We start from the raw sequence: 20,159 nt of genomic DNA, 5'->3' as shown, positions 1-20,159 counted from the left end.
GCTTTGAAGAATCTGTACTGTAAATGTTATATACTCTTTTTCCTATTTAACATTAGTAAGCACTTTATACACATCAAAATCCATTAATGAAAGAACACACACAAAAAAACCTGTAATAGTGTTTTTAGACAGACATAAAAATCCCTGCATTGTTAACAACTGGCATTACGACCATTATTAAACACAACATCTTATAATACAAAAATATAAATATTGCAAAAAAACAAACAAAAAAAAGTAAAAACTGAATAACAATAGTTGCCAGCCATGATTCTCTCCTGTTTCTGCCAACGTGGCATTTTAGGAGAACACAGAACACACAGCACACACAAGCAATGGACAGAAGACCAGGACCTTCGCCGAAACAGGAAAAATAAGGAAGAACAAAGAAAATGGAGACTGACGTACTAGTGTTGAACAGGAAGTCGTACAGGAGGGGGGTGGAGGGTTGGCCCAAAGTAAACCATACACACACACGCACACACACACACAGTCTACTCATAACACACACCATACCCAGAGTGAATTGGGGGCTCCAGGACCCTTGACCTTAGAAGCACTCGTATGCGCCATTTGGCGGTCGAGGGAGGAACTTCCAATTAGTGTCATGGCATTGTGCTGTAGAGTTTTATGAGCTGAGGTCAGAGGAGAGAGCCGCTCGTGCTAAATTGGGGCCAGAGAAGGTGGACGGTCCTTAAAAATGACAGAAAAAGCCTGTCAAGTTCGGCCATTTAGTGGTCAAGCCCCGCATGCTGCTCATCGACATAGCTTATCAAAACGTATCATGTGAGTGAACATCACTGTGCCGTCAGAGAGGCTACAGCTGGTTACACCATGTGAGGTTTAGCTGTATTAGTCTAATAAAGCATCATTAAAAATGAAAACAAAAATAATGCCATGCTATTGTAAAAGAAACAGAGGAGAGGAGAATGCTACAGAGTGTACAGTCCCACTGCCAGTCAGTAGAAAACTGCACCCGTACTGTATTATTGTTTCAACAGTAATTCAGTTCTGAGGCTCGAGCGCAAGCAAGGCTTCACACTAAATGGCCATTTTTACAGTCAACCAACTCAAAACGAGCCAGAAGGACGGAGGAAAGTTCCGATGCAGAGCACAGCAGAGCCGCGTGCAAACGCTCTCTATGCTTTCTTCATTTCGAAATATCTCACGCATGGCGTGCTTCACCGATAAACAGCAACTGTTGTTGTTTTTTCTTTTTTCCCAACTACCACAGGTTTGTGATATGCAAATTAAGATTTGTATAAAGCATACATTCTACTTCAATACACAACAAAACACACCGTCATGCACGTGCACTCTGACACAAACATATAGTGCTCGTCTGTCTGCAGTTCCCACACAGTGATGCATTAAAGGACCTGACTTCATGTATTGAGGTCTGATAATATGTCCATAGAAACACTACACAGTTATTACAGATAATATAATTAACCAATATACACTTTGTAAAAAAATTATATATGTCTGTATGTATGTATGTGTGTGTGTATATATATATATATATATATATATATATATATATATATATATATATCTGTATGTATGTATGTGTGTGTATCTATCTATATATATATATATATATATATATATATATATATATATATATATATATATATACACACACACACACACACACACATATACATATATAATTATATATATAGTATAATATATATAGTTTACAAAATCCCTGTAGAAGTGCATGGGTACTTTCGCACAGGCGTTTCAGAAACATGAAAAAATCCAAATGAGAATAACACTATTTTTGATTTACTGGCTGAAAGGATGCAGCTTGTAGGCCCTGAAATGAATCAAAATGTTTGTCTAGGGTGCACATACACATTTGGCCACACACAAAAATACATACTCTCATATATATATATATGTATATATATATATATATATATATATATATATATATATATATATATATACACACACACACACACACACATGTGTGTGTGTGTGTACATATATATATATATATATATATATATATATATATATATACACACACATGCACACACACACACGTACATACTGGCTCACTCTTACTCTTATACACCATTACATCAAAGAAAATCATTGCATAGAATTATACAGGTACATTATAACAACATCTCAAGCAGCAACATCTGGATGCTGAAAAGTGTGTCTAAGATGAAGCTTCCTCATGGCACAAATACACACATGAAGGGAGTGACAGTAATTACAACTTGCACGCACGCACACACACACACGCACACACACACACACACACACACACACACACACACACACCGCCCAGTCTGACGACACCGAGCCAGGTCCAATTATAGCTACTCTCGCCTGTATTTACACTTGTGTACACATTTCTTTTAAATATTTATAGAAATATCTAAGGTAGACATACATTAGAGCTATACAGTAAAAGAGTGAAGCCCTCGCTCTGCAGCACCATGTCTCCTCCATTTCAGAAAGCAGACGTCCCATCTTTGGCCATTTGTGCTCCAACATTCAGCCACTGCAAGAGGAAGCGCAAACCAGAGTTAATGGCGGTAAATAACAGCATCTGATCGTGGTCTATGCTAAGACTCTCATTACTGTATGAAACAGGGTTGCCTTGGTATTAACACCCATCTCAGATGATCCCATCACGAGTTCATACCTGACCTGGTACATACAATAAAGATATCTTAAGATAAAGATAGTAGCACCCGTGGCGTTGAGAGGGGGGAAAAGAACGGGGATTGGCCAGACATATACATAACGTTTCTACATGTAAAGCTGCGAGTCACTAGCACTGGCATTTAGTCAGTTTATTTGGATTAATTACCTTTTAACATTAACAAGGAATGCTTGAAAAACTGAAGTTGGGACTGTAAATAAACCTAACAAGTTATTAGCTGTAACTGTGCTCATTATAAAATTGAAATAAAGTTATAGAAACTACATCTACATGTAGGAAACACATTACGAGATTACAACACTATTTATTTTTGTCCATCTTAAATCTTCCACCTTGATAGCCATCATGATAGATGGGATCTATACTCCATTCCCGATGCGATCGTTCCAAGCCTAACATACACTATATGGGTAAAAGTCTGTGGACAGCCAAGCCGACCCTCACACCCATATGTTGCCTTTCCTCAAACTTTCGCCACAAAGTTGGAAGTACAGAATTGCATAGGATGTCTTTGAATGTTTCAGCATAACAATTTCCCATCACTGGAACTAAGGGACCCAAAGATGTTCCAGCATGACGACGTTCCTGTGCAGAAAGCGAGGTTTATTTAAAAACATGGCTTGCCAAGGTTGTGATGAGTGGAAGAACTCGAGTGACCTGCACAGAGCCCTGACTGCAACCCCACTGAACACCTTTGGGATGAACTGGAACGCTGACTGAACCCCAGGCCTCCTCATCCAACGTCAGTGCCTGACCTCACTAATGCTCTTGTGCTTGAAAGAGCAAATCCCCAAAGCCATGCTCCAAAAATCTAGTGGAAAGCCTTCCCAGAAGAGTGGAGGTTGTTATATAACAGCAAAGGGGGACTAGATCTGGAATGGGATGTTAAAAAAAATCACATATGGGTACGACTGTCAGGTGTCCACAAATTTATTGCCATATAGTGTACATGTGCCTTTAATGCGCCCTCAGTTAGCACTTGTGATTTTTTTTTTAACAGGGACATTGAGGGTTAGAGAGGAACAATCTAAATGAAACGCATTATACATCTGTCATCTGGCTGCACAACAGTTTGCGCAGGATTTGCTTCACACATTTCATGTGCTTTCAACGGTCACAAAATCAAAAAGAGAGGCAAGTAAAAATAAAATAGAGTATGAAATAAAATGTGAATTTAGTTACTGTGGGTGTGCACTGTCAAAGTTCAAACACAAACAAAGCTCTAGTGACCACAGTGCACAAGGCTATATACTCAAAATATCAAATATATAATAACAGTGTCCATAACTTATGTCCAGCAGAGAGGAGTTTCCAGCTTTTGACTGGACACTATTTATACGCTGTCCCAACAGTATAAATCTAGAGTAATGTAGGATTTTTTTGGGGTTTAAAAATGATTATTTGGTCAAGGAAGAAAAATACTGTATATGATGTATCTAGGTTGCTGTCTCAGGGATATCAGTAAAATTGTCCTCATGTGTCCTTAAACATCGTGGTGCTCGCATAGCGCACTCACTGTGTCAGGTGTAAAATGAGCTTTTATTTTATAAATACTGGGAAACGCTGAAATTGTCCATGGAACCCGGCCACATGCTACCGATGTGGTAGGTAGATCATAGGTTTAAAAATTGCCAGATAGTTCAGGCATGTTTGTAGCAAAAAATTTTAAAATATACACTACCTGTCAAAAGTTTGGAGACACTCGACTGAAATGTTTCTCATGATCTTAAAAACCTTTTGGTCTGAAGGTGTATGATTAAATGTTTGAAATCAGTGTTGTGGACAAAAATATCACTGTGTTAACATATTAATTTCTTCATTAGAAAATGAACATTATTTACAAAAAAATATATTTTTAAATGGATGACTTGGAACTCCTTTAATACTGTTTAAAAAGCATCTCAGAAATCAGTTGAGAAAATGCCAAGAATACATTTCTGGAAATTTTAGGCAAAAAGGGCATCTACTTCCCGTAACATAATTCCCATAGTGCCATTTTTGTTACTCCAGACTTTGATAACTTCATTATTATTCTAAAATGTGTGGGGAAAAAAATAAATAAAGAATGAATGTGTCAAAATTTTTGAAGGGTAAAGTATGTGTAATTCAACACTTATAGGCCTTAAATTTGCTACCTAAGGACAAATGTTTTGCGCTACATCAGCCCTAAGAACATCACACAAATTTTTGTGTGTTTTCCTGGTGAAAGACATCTCACCCAGGCGTAAAACTGTCATTTATTTCAGAAATCTATGGCTGCGTCCGAATATCCCTACTACCCTATTACACAGTAGGCGAAAAGCAGTACGCCAAAGGAGTAGTATATCCGAATTCTCGCTCATAATACAGTAGCCAACCCACTGTTTCCGCTGAGATAATGCAATACAGAACCACCGGACACTGTGGATACTATGCTATCCCATAATGCAACGGGACTGTCGTGGAAGAGCCGTCGGAATCCATGCCACGTAGTACTCTTTTGTATTCATGCTTACCACTTATACCGATCAGTACGTAGTGTATCAATGGCCGAGCAGTAGGTACTGAATTGAATGCAGTAGGTACTGAATCGAATGCAGTAGGTACTGAATCGATTGCAGTAGGTACTGAATCGAATGCAGTAGGTACTGCCACAGTATGCGATTTCAGACACAGCCAGTGTTTTTAGGAGAAATTTAGAGAAGGACAGATCACATTAATTAAAAAAAAAAAATAATGATAACTAAGAGTTTTATGAAACTAACACACTGTTGTAATAAAGTGATTATAAACAAATAAACATCTGCTGTACGGTCATATTCCATGGGATTAGACTAAAATAAATGTACCATGTTGGGAGGTTGGGGGCACTCTAGTGGTTGACTGTCAAAGATACTTCCATCACTAGGATGGTTGTTAAAGAATTTAAAGAACAATGTACTAAGTAAGCTCACCTCAGCTGGAGGCACTCGTGCGGCGCTCAGTGTGAGAAGTGAACTCTAAATCCTGCAGCTCCAAGCCATCCATTGTGGAGTCTGCACTATAGCGCTGCTCTGTGAAGGGTACATGCGGGTCGGGGAAGTGCGTGTCATGAGCATAGGCTCCCTCTGAAGTGCGGTAGCTGTCACTGGAAGGGTAGCAGGGGTAGGGGGCGCTCTGGCCAGGCATGCCTGGATGCACAGCCACTGTAACTGAGGCGGATGCAGTCACAGTAGTGATGGGCTGGCAGAAGGCGGGGCCCGAGCCAGGGTGCACGGAGTGAGAATAAGTGTTATGGGAGCGAGGCTGGCGGGCTGCCGAATGTTCTCTGGACCCATAGGGGCTGGCACTTTCAAATGCGTCCGTGCGCCGCCTCTGAGGGGGAGGAGCCTGTCTAGGCCCTGCATCCCGCTTGGGTTCCCGACCAATGTGTCGACGAGAAAGCGGAGGTCCTGCGTCCTGAGTGTGAGGAGGGTGAATGGAGCGGTAATGTGGCTGCTGCTTGGAGTCAGTTCTCCCAGCCTGTGAAAAATGTTTACACACAATGAATATGGTACACCCAAGCTCTGTGCATACATTTTTATTGTTAATAAATATAAGACATTATATTATATTATATTACATTATAAACATTATTTTGAGAGAAAAAAAAGTTGAGAATGTTCTTGTCTTACCGAGTAAGAAGGTAAAACGTGTGGCTCTGTATGATAAACGTTTGGTTTTGGCCCGGTGTTAATCCGCACGTCATCAAATTCAGATTGGGTAGCTCGCCCCCTGGTGGCCTGGAGGTCATAGTGCTTGAGCTCATGACTAACGCCCGAGGCCGTGGAATTGGAGCTGTACTCTGAGTCGGACGAGTCTGAGCCAGTTCCAGTGGTTGAGGTGGCAGTGTGGTTGGGCTGCATGGTGACGTGCACCACTGGAGGAAAATGCTCTGGAGTTGGAGTGGGCAATCGGCTACGTCCGTCCACAGGAGACACCTTAACACACGAAAAACAATCAGAGTTTCCAACTGTGCATACTTACAGATCTATCCCCTAGTAAGTTGCAAAACATCTTCAAAATATCACCTATCTGACTAAAAACCATCATAACTAGGAATATTATTTAATCCTCCTTAACCTAATGTCTTGCATTTTCTTCCAGATCACTCCAAAAGATAGGAAAGAGCTGAATAGTTGGTTAGGGGTAGGAGGCATTAGCTAATATGAGACATGCCTGGAGGCATTGAGGTCAGCGCTAACCCTACCCTGGGCTCTGCATAGGTGTGTCTGTGATATATGCTGGAGCCACACAGGATGGATGGCTTGACAGGAGCAAACCTCTTACCTCAGGATAAGGGCCGAAGTAGGACAATAAGACTGGGAGCAGCACAAGGCCATTCAGGACCCCCAACACGGTCAGGATGGCCAATACAGCAAAGAAGTATCTGCAAAAAAATAACACAGAAAATAGTTTAAAATGGGGGGGGGGGGAATTAGATATTAAACTTCCATGTAAATAAGTAAGTAAATAAGCAAGACAATAAATCAAATGCAAAATATACTTATAATGTTACAGAACACACACTTGGGCACCCCCACCCTTCACCACACGCTCACAAACAGGAAATAATCATTAAGCTTAAAAACTAGGTTTACCTTGTGCCAGACAAAGTCTCCAAAGAGTGCTAGTCTTTTTAGAGAGCAGGACAGAAAAGCTGGAGACATAATTAGTTGGTTAATTCAAAGACATGGAAAAAAAGGGGGAAGAAAAGAGGGAGAGTTTTCTTTTCTTTTTTTGAGAGGTAAGCAGAGTACAAGCAAACATAGGCTAAAGCAAAGTCGGAAGGAATGTGGAGTAGAGGACTTGAGAAAGAGATGAATCACAAAGGGACAGGGGCCTCTCTCTCTTGCTCTTTAAAAAAAAGAATAAAAAAAAAGGAAGAAAGAAAGCAGAAGCAAACAAATGAAATGAAGGGTATAGAATTTAAACAATTTAGTCTAGGAGGAAGAGAGGAGGAAAAACTACAGGCCCCTCTTGCTTGGCCTCAAGCTCATATTCACTCTCTCAATCTCTGTCTCTCCCCTCTCTCTTTAAGCCGCTGTGAAATTTTCCTGCCTTTCACAATCCCTTGGTCTTATTAAATCTCTGGAGTATCAGGTAAGACCCTCCCCAAACCTCCTTGACAAATCCCCCTGCCATCTTCCTTCTCTCTCTCTTCATTATAGCTAGCTTTACTTCTCTTTAGGCCAGTGATGCATCTGTGCAAACTACAGCAGCTCAAATTACAACGGCCATCTTTCACCTAATTAAAGAAATGCAGGGACTCATAAGAGGCTTTTTAAAAGTATTTGTAGAAAGGAATTTAGGCCATATACTCCCCTCCTTCTCTTCCAATCCCCAAGCTTTGAATTTGCTAAGGTGAACGCTTGTCCACGGTCTCCAAAGCAAACCACTGAGAAATGGGTGACACCAAGCCAGAGCCATCACTGGTGTTCAGCCTTTAAATATATATAATTTTTTTTTTTTTTTTTACAATTGTGTACGTGTGTGTAATCTCCTGCCAGTTGATATGCAGCACAGCTGGGCCTCAGACTAAACCGACACAGTTCCACCACCCGGCCTTCACACCTGAACAATGTCCAGCTGCTGCCACACAAGGAGCACTCACTCTCCGGCCCTGCAGCTACAGGGTGTGTGTGTCTATGAGATAGCTTTATCGTTCTCAGGAACTGTATTTATGAAAACCTCTTCTTTTTTGTTTTTTGAGTTTTTGTTTTTTCAAGTACACCAACCAAATGAAAGTGAGAAGGAACTTTAGATGCTTTGATAATTTTTTTAAAAATAAAAATTGCTATAACTCAAAAATAATTCAAAAAGTTCGAACCTTCAACAAGGAGTAGGCCTGCTTAATTTGCTCTAGATAAAATACAGTTCATTTAAAAGGAAAACCTTCGGAAAACATCACAAAAAGGCAGACAACGAACACCTTGAGCTTTGTTAGTTGTCTGGTGTACATTACGCAACTACCAGACTATTCCATTCCTACATAACTATCCACTTTTTGAGCAGAGTGTTTTAGTGCAGCTAAATAAAAATAAGAAGCTATTAAAGTGAAGAACATTGATTATCTCGTTACAGTGGCACCTGTCAAGGGGTGGGATTTATTAGGCAGCACAAGTGAACAGTCAGTTCCTGAAGTTGATGTGTTGGAAGCAGGAAAAATGGGCAAGTGTAAGGATCTGAGAGATTTTGACAAGGGCCAAATTGTGATGGCTCGACCACTGGGTCAGAGCGTCTCTAAAACAACAGATGTTGTGTGGTGTTCCCGGTGTTTAGTCTTTAGTGCCTACCAAAAGTGGTCCAAGGAAGGACACCCAGTGAAATGGTGACAGGGTCAAGGGCACCCAAGGCTCAGTGATGCACACAGGGAGCGAAGGCTAGGCTGTCTGTTCCGATCCCACTGTAGAGCTATAGAAGCAGCACAGACTGCTGAAAAGGCTAATGACGGCTGTGGGTGTGTAAGGAGCTGCGCAGATTCAGACCTGTCGGAGTGCCCATGCTGACCCTTGTCCACTGCTGAAAGCAACTACAATGGACACATGAGCATCACAACTGGACCATGGAGCAATGGAAGAAGGTGGCCTGGTTTGATGAATCATGTCTCTTTTACTCTACATCATGTGGACAGCCCACCTGACAGCACACCTTCAGAGGTCTTGTAGAGTCCATGCCTTGACGAGTCAGAGCTGTTTTGGCGGCCTAGGGGGGCCTACACAATACTAGGCGGGCTGGTTTTAATATTATGGCTTATTGATGTCTATATAAAATGATACCAGCCAAATAGCTAGTTCTCATACTACTGTAATAGCTCGATAGCTCTAACATATTTGATCTTTTAGGGCAGCAACAGGAGCACGTAGCTACAACAGTCACTTGCATTTTGTAACGCAAATCATATGCCTTTATGGAAATCACCCTCATGTTAGCACATTATTTGCTAAACATATCTAAATATCTCCATACACTGGTGCACTATCAGTCTAGTGTTCTTTGTTTGTTCATGGCGATGAGTTCTGCAAGGCCGGATGGTGTGTAATTTCTTAGTTCTTCAAAACAGCGAAGGCAGATTCAGCAGCATCGAGAATCTTTGGGACTATTATTTTGCAAGGACCACAGTGGATGTACTTGTTAAGAGCAAGCCAAGGTGGGTGTAGCAATGCTGAACAACAGTAGGGAAAAATCTATTCAAATAAAGTGCCTTGTTATTAATTGAACTGTTATCGTATAACTCTTAATGTAGCATTAAAATAACAGAAACAAACCCTGTAAAAATCGCCCCAGATGCTTGCTCTTACACCCTTGCCCCTTCGATCGCATCACCAAAAGGTGGACTCGGAGGAGGGTCACAGGGCTTAGAGCACCATTTTGGACAGGGCCTTAGACTTGTGCACCTGTGTTGGCGTACTACTGACTGCACACACCACTATGCAAATCAAAATGACTGACTTGTCCAAACATGAAGCGCCACAGGTCTGAATGATGGAGGATTTTACTGAGTCAGTAGCTCTTGACGGAAAGCAAAGTTTGAGGAGAGACATTTTTCCACAGATGAGTGATATTGCTAGAGATGGAGACAAACAACAAAGACCGTTTCTGTGATGAACTGCACAGTCCGTCTTAACAAATCACATGCCAAAGTGCAACTGAACTGTGAGTTTCGAACAGCAGTCGAGAGCCGTGCCTCCCTAGCGAAAACGTCCGAGCACATACCTCGCCGAGCTACACGTCTCAACTGTTTGGACTCAAAACATTCAAAGCCCTGACAGGGGAAAGTCAGGGAAACATTTATTTCTGCAAGGCTAGAAAAATACAGAACCCACGTTTTTTTTCTTTCTTTCTTTCTTTTTTATTGTCAGGAGCAGGGTCTGTGTGTGTGTGTGTGTGTGTGTGTGTGTGTGTGTGTGTAAAGAGGAGGTTGTTTGGTGAAAAAACAGTGGCTATGATTCACTGGGAGCTTGTGAGTTACTTTGGCCCCAGTGTGGTCTGTGTGTGTGTGTGTGTGTGTGTGTGTGTGTGTGTGTGTGTGTGTGTGTGTGTGCGTGTGTGTGAGATGAGCAGCAGTTAACAGTTAAATGTAATCGAAGCACTAAGCATTTATTTTCAAACGTTTATTTAATTGAATTTTTCTCAAATAGAAAGAAAATTATATTTTAAATCTAAGACTGGCATAATTCCCACCTATAATCAATTTTCAATGTTGCTGGCTTGCTGCTTGTGGACATCTCAAAGCCAAAAATGGTATTTGTTTATGTTTCAGCAATCTAGAACTTGCATTTATATTTTGGTAATGGTTTAATTTTTTATTTTTTTTGGTAATCACATGGAATCAATTTGTCCGGGTTATGAAAATGGTCAAAATGATCAATGTTCAAACCAAATGTTGATGGAAAAGTGGTCCTAAAGAACACTGCAGCAAATCACACAAGACAGAAACATGCAAGCTCATGCAGAGAGCATGGACATTTGCATATCATTTTGTTTTTTTGTCTGAAAAACAAAACGCCTCATTTCCTCAGAAAGTAGGTGGTCTATTCTGAGCAGCAGTATTCATATAACGAAGATAAAAAGTTATAATTAGGCTTGTGCATTATATGTATATTATATTGTATATTATATTACATGGCCTATATTATATTACACTGAATCAAGGGGTTTGATTCTCACCCCGTGCTGGGGGGGTTTCCTCTCCCAGTCCAAAGACATGCATGGTAGGCTGATTGGCATGTCCAAAGTGTCCGTAGTGTACGAATGGGTATGTGATTGTGACACACTGTCCAGGGTGTACCCTGCTTTGTACTCAATGCTCCCTGGGATAGGCTCCAGGTTCCCCGTGACCCAGTAGGATAAACGGTATAGAAAATGGATGGATTAAACAGACCTACAAAGAAACGTCATATCTAACACTTCACAAATAATAATTAAATAGTTATTGAATATGCTGTGGATATCCTGAAATGGTGGAAATGCTAGTTTTTCTGAATAGAATTATTTATCGCAATTTTATAAATTGGTAAATGATGAGTGGGGAAAAAGTTATATCACACAAGCCTAGTTATAATATTCCAGTAAGTTACAATAAACATTCATATGTGTGGGGAAAAAAAATCAAATGAGTGCTGAACCCTTGTGTTCAGTTGCATCAGCTGGTCATTTTGACCTCAACTTGGGTTATTTTGACTTGTACCACTGTGCTGCTGAACTCTCAATTTTGACTGGCTGACAGACGTTCTGAGTGTGCAATTACTTTTCTGTAAATGCACAGCAAATGGTCTTGACTGCATTACAGTTCCATATCACTTCACCAAGTTAACTGAAAGAACGGAAAAGTTAGCCTACTGTCCACCATAGCAGACACATTTAACACCAAACAAAATGACAGAAAATTTAAATTTTCCACAAATAACTAAGTAATAATTGACAACCGGCCATTTAATTATTAGAATAATAATGCACACCCGAGGTGGTAATGCGGCCATGAGGCGAAGCGGAGGCTTGAGCCATTGATATGCAGTTATTGGAGAGAGAGAGAGAGAGAGAGAGAGAGCAAGAAAAAAGAAAGCGAGAGAGCATGTGTGATTGCAGTAATGAAACAGGAAAGCCGGTGAACAAGTATCAATGTTTAGTATTTATTCGTTATTTAGTTATCTATTTTCTGCGGTATATTTATTTATTTATTTATATCTCTCTCTTTCTCCCTCTCTCCAATAACTGCACATGAATGGCTCAAGCTTCTGTTACTAGCTCTAAAATGACGTTTTGGAATTGGCAACAGAGGCTTGAGATGGGATGCGTAATAAATTAGTTCCACACACAAGAGCGTTTTAAGGACAAAAATCCTGGCAAATGTCTTGAAATAAAATGTTTGAACAATGTCTTGAGGTGTGGTAACTGTGGTATAAGCCGAATAATTGACTCCGGTCCGCTGAATTATTAGAAAATAATGCACACCACCAGAGATATAACTGAAGCATCACCACCTCAGGGGTGCACTATTGTCTAATAATTCAACGGACCGCAGTCAATTATTCCTGACTTGAACACAACATTAGGGTTTAGATAACCGAACTGGTTCATACTTGATTCATAATCACAGCTTAAGTGTGTCCATGTGTCCTTACTTGACTATGAAGTCGAACTCAGATCCTGCCAGCATGAGCACTCCAAGCAGGGTGGAGAAGGCTCCGTCCAGAACAGGGGCAAACATGTGCTCCAGGGCCAGGACCGCCCGCTTATTTCTGTCTCCGATGGCAGTGAGGAAGGCCTGTATGGAGCACTGGAAAGTTAGAACGCAACCAGACCTGCACTTACAGTACCCTCCAGAATTATACCCTTATTGAACATGGCTCAAACATACAGAAGTGTCTAACAAGGGTGGAGACACTATGCATGTGGACTTCCCTCTTCAATTCAGACCACAGCTTTTCTTTGACAGAGCTAGTCATCGAACAACATTGGCTTTGCGATTCTTTTACCATTTCTGTGTTGATTTGGAAGTCATTTGACACATTGTTTGGTTCTGGCTCTATTTATGGCCAAGTCTGAACCTCCTGGAAGAGGCAACTAGGTTTTGAGCTGAAATATCCTGCTACTTAGCAGAATTCATGGTGACATTAATCTTTATAAGAGCCCCTGAACCACCAGTCAAAAAAAACAAAAAAACAAACAAACAAAAAAACAGCCCCAAAGCATCAATGATCCACCACCAAATTTTACAGTGGGGTATCAAGTGCTTTTCCTTGCATGCCGTCCCCTTTTGTCACCAAACACACGGCTGGTGGACATGACCAAAAAGTTTCATTTTGGTCTCATCTGATTACAACACACAATACCAATTATAGTTTTAATGACACAATGTGAAATTGTGAGATGCTCTCAGGAAAGGCTTCTTTCTAGCAATGCTTTTAAACAGCTTGCTGTTGTGAAAGTGGTGTTTAACGTGACAACCAGAAGACTAAACTGTGCAATTCACAAATTCTATACTTATGCTGAAAGTTGATTGTTTTTTCTCTCGGTAATGGATGACAAACAGTTTTTATGTGTGTGCAATCTCATATATACACCCCAAGTAAACAGGACATTAAAGGTATGATAGTAACTGGGGACTGACAGCAAAAGGGTTTTTTCTAGAGCTGCAACAACTAATCAATAAAATTGATAATATTCGATTATGAAAATCATTGTCAACGAATCTCATTATCAATTAGTTGGTCTGCGCGTGGTACGTTTACTAATTACGTTACTTCTGTTCCGAAAACATGCTTCAGATAGTAAATACTAAAGTTGTGTCCCAAATGACTTACTATACACTTTCACTATTCACTGTATACGCTACCGTTTAGTGTAGTGATTCCGCGGACCCCTAGTGGTCAGTGGTGTAATTGCAGGGGATCTGTAGGAATGTCTTTAAAATTTTTAAATAATTTTTTTATTGTTAAATGTATCAAAATATATTCAAATAAGATTAACCAATTTGGTTATTCGCATGCATTCACAAATATCATGTTAGCTGAGCTGACGATTGTTCACTGATGGATTCATTTTAAATTTATTTACAAATGAAATGATAATTTGCAAAAAACCTATGAGTGGTAGACAAGTTCAAGTGTCGCATTGATTGATAAAATAAACAAAAGATAATTCAGAGAGTCAAATTAAATGTCACACCAACAATAAAATATAATTGAACCTGGTATTTGAACCTATATATATATATATATATATATATATATATATATATATATAAAACTTTTTATAGATGCAAAAAAAGCACAGAATTAAACTACAATCCTAAATATACATTCTGGTGTGCATCTGTGTGTATTAGGTTCTTTTCAGTCTTATATAACTGGACAGACAGTTGTGTGAAGTTTTAGTCTGAAGTTTATATCTGTAATACTCAGTTTGTGGATTTTATTTTAAATAAATGAAAAAATGATACTGAAAGCCCCCCATCCAATTAATCAATTTATCGAAAAAATAATCTGCCAACTAATCGAATATGAAAATAGTTGTTAGTTGCAGCCCTAGTTTTTTTCCTATTATATAAAATATTCCTTAGAGGTGTCTTAATTCCTGAGAAAATACTATTATTTTATACTATAAATTTTAACAGGAGCAGTTCTCCTATTGCTGAATTACTGTGTGTGGTGTTTATTTTATACATCATTTTTGCTCATAGTTATGAAGTGCACTAATAATAACAGAGAGCACTGCAAGCAAATCTGTGTGTGAATCAAAGACAGCTCAGACTAACTCACCAGTGCCACGTGGACAGTAAATTCCACACCGATGCCCACAGAAGCAATGAGGATGACCACGGGTACGGCGCTAAGCTTGATACCAATCAGCCCCATCATGCCGAACAGCTCCACCGTCATCAGCGACAACACTAGCACCTGGTCAAGATCAAATGTATAAAAACGTCATTCACGTTCTAAAACTTTCTATTCAACAGTCCATTAAGCAAACATTACGCAATTCGAGTAAAACAGAGTAGCTATTTTCAGCTATATTTAAAATGCACTATAGCACAAACGCAGCAAAGAATGAGGTGAGGGTTTTGGAATGTTTGAGTGTACCTCGACTTTAAAAAGTGGCCCGGCTTACTATATACAAATTTCCGTAAGGGTGCTTAATTTGGACTTAGAAGGAGGAAAGTAAATGCCATCATCAGTCTCAAGTTACTTTGGAGGCCCTGCTGCCTTTGAAGAAGGATGGGGGGGGGGGGGGAGGCAAAAGAAAAGACAGTGCTCGGGGGGTAGAGGGAAGAACAAGTGAGGCGGAAGCAATGGACATATGTGGGGGTGGATAAAGGAGGCTGCTGGTGGCCCAGGACAAAACCGAGACAGTAAAAGTAAAAGCAGCGTAGTAACTTTCTCTTTCATCTGTCCTGTAAGTGACTATTCTAGAGAGGCACAGCGGCTAAAACACAAACTGTAGGGAAACACACAACAGTGAACTGGAAAGGAAGGAGTGTGGGAAAGAAAAGTAAGCTTATCTCATCATAAACTCATTATATACAAAAACAGAGACAACAGACCAAGGAAAAGCAAGCAAAGGGTCTATTTCATACATAAAGTGCTATAGTTGCTGTGGTAACCTCTCTGTTTCTCCACATTTCTTTATTTTAAAGAAAAGCCCCAAAGTGCTCCACATAGACTAAACAAACTGGATCTGACAGTATAAGATAAACACATCTCACTTCATAAAATGTGTTTCACATACTCCCAAACGTCTGTCTATGACATTCGTCCATGACAGAATGTCGGGGAAATAAAAGGATTTTTTTTTTTAAAAGCAGGCCTATAAAACATACCACATACTTGTATGTACAGAATGAGCGGAAGCGCTACACTAAATAAATTACAAATCACCAAACCAATAATATGATTTTAAAAAGTCTCGCCACCACAAACTATTATAATTGAATCATTTATCAAAAGGAAGTGCAATTCTGACAGCTATATTTGTACAAATATAAAACAGTTCTAATAGTAAATCATTGTTTCATGCAACAAATATAATCAAAATTGTATGAATTACCAACAGGTTGCAATGATACCAGAAGACTGTATTAACTACCTTATTAACAACAATTGTCTGATCACAGTATGATCACATTATGAACTGCATAATGTTACAACAATTGAAAAAAAATAAGCATATGCTCTGCGAACAGAATTTCAAATACAGACAAGTGACAAATTAAAGGAAAAACCTGGAAAAAATTGTTATGTACAGTAAAAATCCAAGCATGAAAATGTATATAATTTATGTGCTCTGATGTATCCACTTACAATAATGCCAGAGGTCCATGGATTGAGCAAGAACACGGCACACACGAGAAAGGTGCAGGCGAGCACCACGCTAATGAAGAGCAGCAGCCAGTGGCGCAGGCTGACATACTGCTCCCAGAAAAGGAATGGGTAGCCGTTTGGGTAGCTGGGCACACCCAGGCGACTGTAGTTGTTGCAGATGGTGCGCACACTCTCAATGGCCTCCACAAACTGGGGTGTCTCGCGCAGCCCGTTGAGGTAGAAGGGAAACTGTGCGTATTCAATGGACTCTGCAGCAGGAACTGGGGAAAAAATGATAAAAAATAATTAATTATTTGTTCATTTTGCTACTTCTTCAAATTCTTTTTAATGAAACAGGCTTAATCTTACTCTGACAAAAACATGATATTTTTTACTAATACATTTTTCCCCATTAACATAATGCATTATAAACAGTCCAATTAAGTGTGTTATTTTAGCTAAACTGAGGCCAATTCTACCCTCCCTCTGGCTTCTTCTACTCATCATCCGATTATGAATGTTCAAAATTAAGCACAAAGAGACATATTTCAGAGCGACACAAAGATTTGTGGAGAGAAGGGGCCAAATTACGAGCTATCAAATCTCAACATGCAGCTGCCTGTCAGCCCTGACAGTGATCTATTGTAATTATGTTGTCAAAATCAACCCTGCCACTACTTCCCAGAACACACACGCCCTCACACAGAGCCTTGTTAACCACTCAAACATGCACAGTAGGTATGTGCCTATATATATATATATATTTTTTTTTTCTTTGTTTGTTTATTCATTCCTTTATCCATCATGATAATCAATGCTGTTATAGAGAGCAAATAAAATAATGCCAGTTGAGGTGTCATGACTTAATAAACTGATGATTTGAACATTTTGCAGTATTCTGTAATGCTAAGAAACCGTGGTCTGGGAAGCTTTCTGGCAATTGAAAGTACCTTACCTTACATCATGATTATAATTAGGACTATTATTCATTTTTACATTCTTCATTTACTGTCTTTGTACCATTTAGCAAAATGTCCAAATAAAGGATGTGCAGTCATTTAAAAAAAATTATATCAATAACACCAACCATGCCTAGTATACAGTATGTTAGGCAATTATTGTACAACCCCGATTCCAAAAAAGTTGGGATGCTGTGTAAAATGTCAGGAAAAACAGAATGCAATGATTTGCAAATCTCATAAACCCATATGTTATTCACAATAGAAGATAGAACCAATATTATATGTTTAAACTGAGTAAATGTACCACTTTAAAAAAAAAAAGGGTAATTATGAATTTCATGGCCGCAACACGGCTCAAAAAAGTTGGAACGGGGGCAAAAAAAGGCTGGAAAAGTAAGTGTTAGTAAAAGGAAACAGTTGGAGATTAATTGGCAACAGGTCAGTAACATGATTGGGTATAAAAAGAGTATCTTAGAGAGGCAGAGTCTTTCAGAAGTAAAGATGGGCATAGGTTCACCAATCTGTGAAAAATTGTGTCTATAATTTGTGGAACAATTCCATAATAAATGTTTCTCGACATAAAATTGAGAAGCCAATGAATATCTCATCATCTACAGTACATAATATCATCAAGAGAAATCTCTGTGCGCAAGAGACAAGGCAATCAGTATTGCATGCCCGTGATCTTCGGGCCCTCAGGCGGCACTGCATTAAAAACAGGCATGATTCTGTAATGGAAATCACTGCATGGGCTCAGAAACACCTCCAGAACTCACTGTCTGTAAACACAGTTCACCGTGCCATCCACAAATGCTGGTTAAAGCTCTATCACGCAAAGAAGAAGCCACATGTGAACATGATCCAGAAATGCTGCCATCTTATCTGGACCAAAGCTCATTTAAAATGGACTGAGGCAAAGTGGAAAACTGCTCTGTGGTCAGATGAATCGAAATGTGAAATTCTTTTTGGAAACCATGGACGCTACGTCCTCTAAACTTTGTATCAGCGCTCAGTTCAAAAGCCTGCATCTCTGATGGTATGGGGGTGCATTAGTGCCTATGGAATGGGCAGCTTGCACATCTGGAAAGGCGACATCAATGCTGAAAGGTATATACAGGTTTTCGAGTAACATATGCTTCCATTCAGATTCCATCACATCTTTACTTCTGAGAGACTCTGCCTCTCTAAGATACTCTTTTTATACCCGATCATGTTACTGACCTGTTGCCAATTAACCTAATTAGTTGGAAAATGTTCCTTCAGCGGTTTCTTTTTAGTAACACTTAGTTTTCCAGCCTTTTGTTGCCCCGTCCCAACTTTTTCAAGACGTGTTGCGGCCATCAAATTCAAAATTACCTTATTTTTTCCTTAAAATGGTACATTTACCCAGTTTAAACATTTGATGTTTTCTATGTTCTATTGTGAATAACATATTGGTTTATGAGATTTGCAAATCATTGCACTCTGTTTTTATTTACATTTTACACAGCGTCCCAACTTTTTTGCAATCGGGGTTGTAATGAGAATGCTGCACACACACACACAGACATCCAGAAGGTGATAAAAAAAAAATCACTCTTCAATTTGTAGTCAAGAGTAAGACAATTCTTACATCTGAATATCCTGAAGTGGATTTTCAGGACATGCCACTTGTCACCAAAGCTCCTCTCCACAGCAGAACTTTACTTAGTTTCGCACTTCTGACTACTGCCAGAATCTGATAAGTGGCGGTCTTAAATCCACAGATAAAATCAGGAGAATGTGACACCGAATCACCACCTGTCTAGAGGTGTGTGTAAAGGGAGTATGCAAGTGTGTGTTCTGTGTGGGGTTATGCAAGACCACTTGGTAAAACATGACATTGGCTCATCGTAATTGCCACTATAAATTTTCATTAAGACAGACACTGGACAGCAGCCAGCTGTGCTGCAGAGGCTCTGCCATGGAAAAGCCATCTCTGGATTGTTATCCAACCATGTGTTCCTCAGCAGCTTCTGTGTGTAAACAAACTACGGCATTACTGTAGCTAGTCCAAACAAAAAGCTCATTTCAGCTCCCAATACTAAAACTAAACTTCTATGAAGTTTCCTTCCTTAATAATAGTCTGAGTGTGTATCAGAGTTTACAATATTGTATTAGAATTGCAGCCCAATGTTATCATTAGGTTTTTTTTTTTAAGTCATTCTTTGACTCCATATTTAAAGATAAACCTCGAATAAGCTCTGTTTATATTGGCTGTGATTTAGCTTAAAAGAAGAACAGACTGAATAAGTACTAGAGTATTACTGACTAGTGAGCCTGCTGATGGAGATCGAGTCGGTGCGGTCATGGATCCACTCTGGAGGATGAGGGCGGATGTTAGCCTGAGAAGCTGCATAGGCCACTGGGTCATTACTGACCCATGCAGTCAGGTAGATGTAGAAAGTTTTGGGGTTGATAATCCCATCTGCATCCACCAGCCGGTGTCTGGTGAGCTGAAAAAGGAAAGACACAATTTCAGCATCATGACAGAAGAGGGGAAAAAAATCCACACCACATCGCCAGGGGCAAACATCAATATAAATATAGAAGAGATATTAGATTAGAAAATATTGTGAGTATTCAGGTATTCTGATACAACTTTCAATGCATTGCGAGATTAATAAAAAAATAAAATAAAATAAAGAGCTCCAAGGTCCCGAAAGCATGTTGGTAGGTGGATTGGCAATT

At 39.6% G+C, this 20,159-nt stretch overlaps 1 protein-coding gene across 1 annotated transcript in view; it reads right to left on the bottom strand.

The window, feature by feature from the left end:
• Positions 1–2,041: 2,041 nt before the first annotated feature.
• The window catches only part of ptch1 (patched 1), a 57,311-nt gene continuing 39,193 nt past the window's right edge, over positions 2,042–20,159 (bottom strand). Inside the window, exons 17-24 of the mRNA XM_053625043.1 lie at positions 19,741–19,924; positions 16,489–16,769; positions 14,950–15,087; positions 12,811–12,953; positions 6,977–7,076; positions 6,322–6,627; positions 5,623–6,169; positions 2,042–2,524 (exon numbers count right to left, since the gene is read on the bottom strand). Coding sequence (XP_053481018.1) covers positions 5,624–6,169; positions 6,322–6,627; positions 6,977–7,076; positions 12,811–12,953; positions 14,950–15,087; positions 16,489–16,769; positions 19,741–19,924 — 1,698 coding nt within the window. The 3' untranslated portion in view covers positions 2,042–2,524; position 5,623. The remainder of the gene's footprint in view (positions 2,525–5,622; positions 6,170–6,321; positions 6,628–6,976; positions 7,077–12,810; positions 12,954–14,949; positions 15,088–16,488; positions 16,770–19,740; positions 19,925–20,159) is intronic.

The sequence above is a fragment of the Ictalurus furcatus genome, chromosome 5 (assembly GCF_023375685.1).
Source record: "Ictalurus furcatus strain D&B chromosome 5, Billie_1.0, whole genome shotgun sequence".
In the NCBI taxonomy this organism is placed as follows: Eukaryota; Metazoa; Chordata; class Actinopteri; order Siluriformes; family Ictaluridae; genus Ictalurus; species Ictalurus furcatus.
This window is presented reverse-complemented; position numbering and strand designations above follow the sequence as displayed.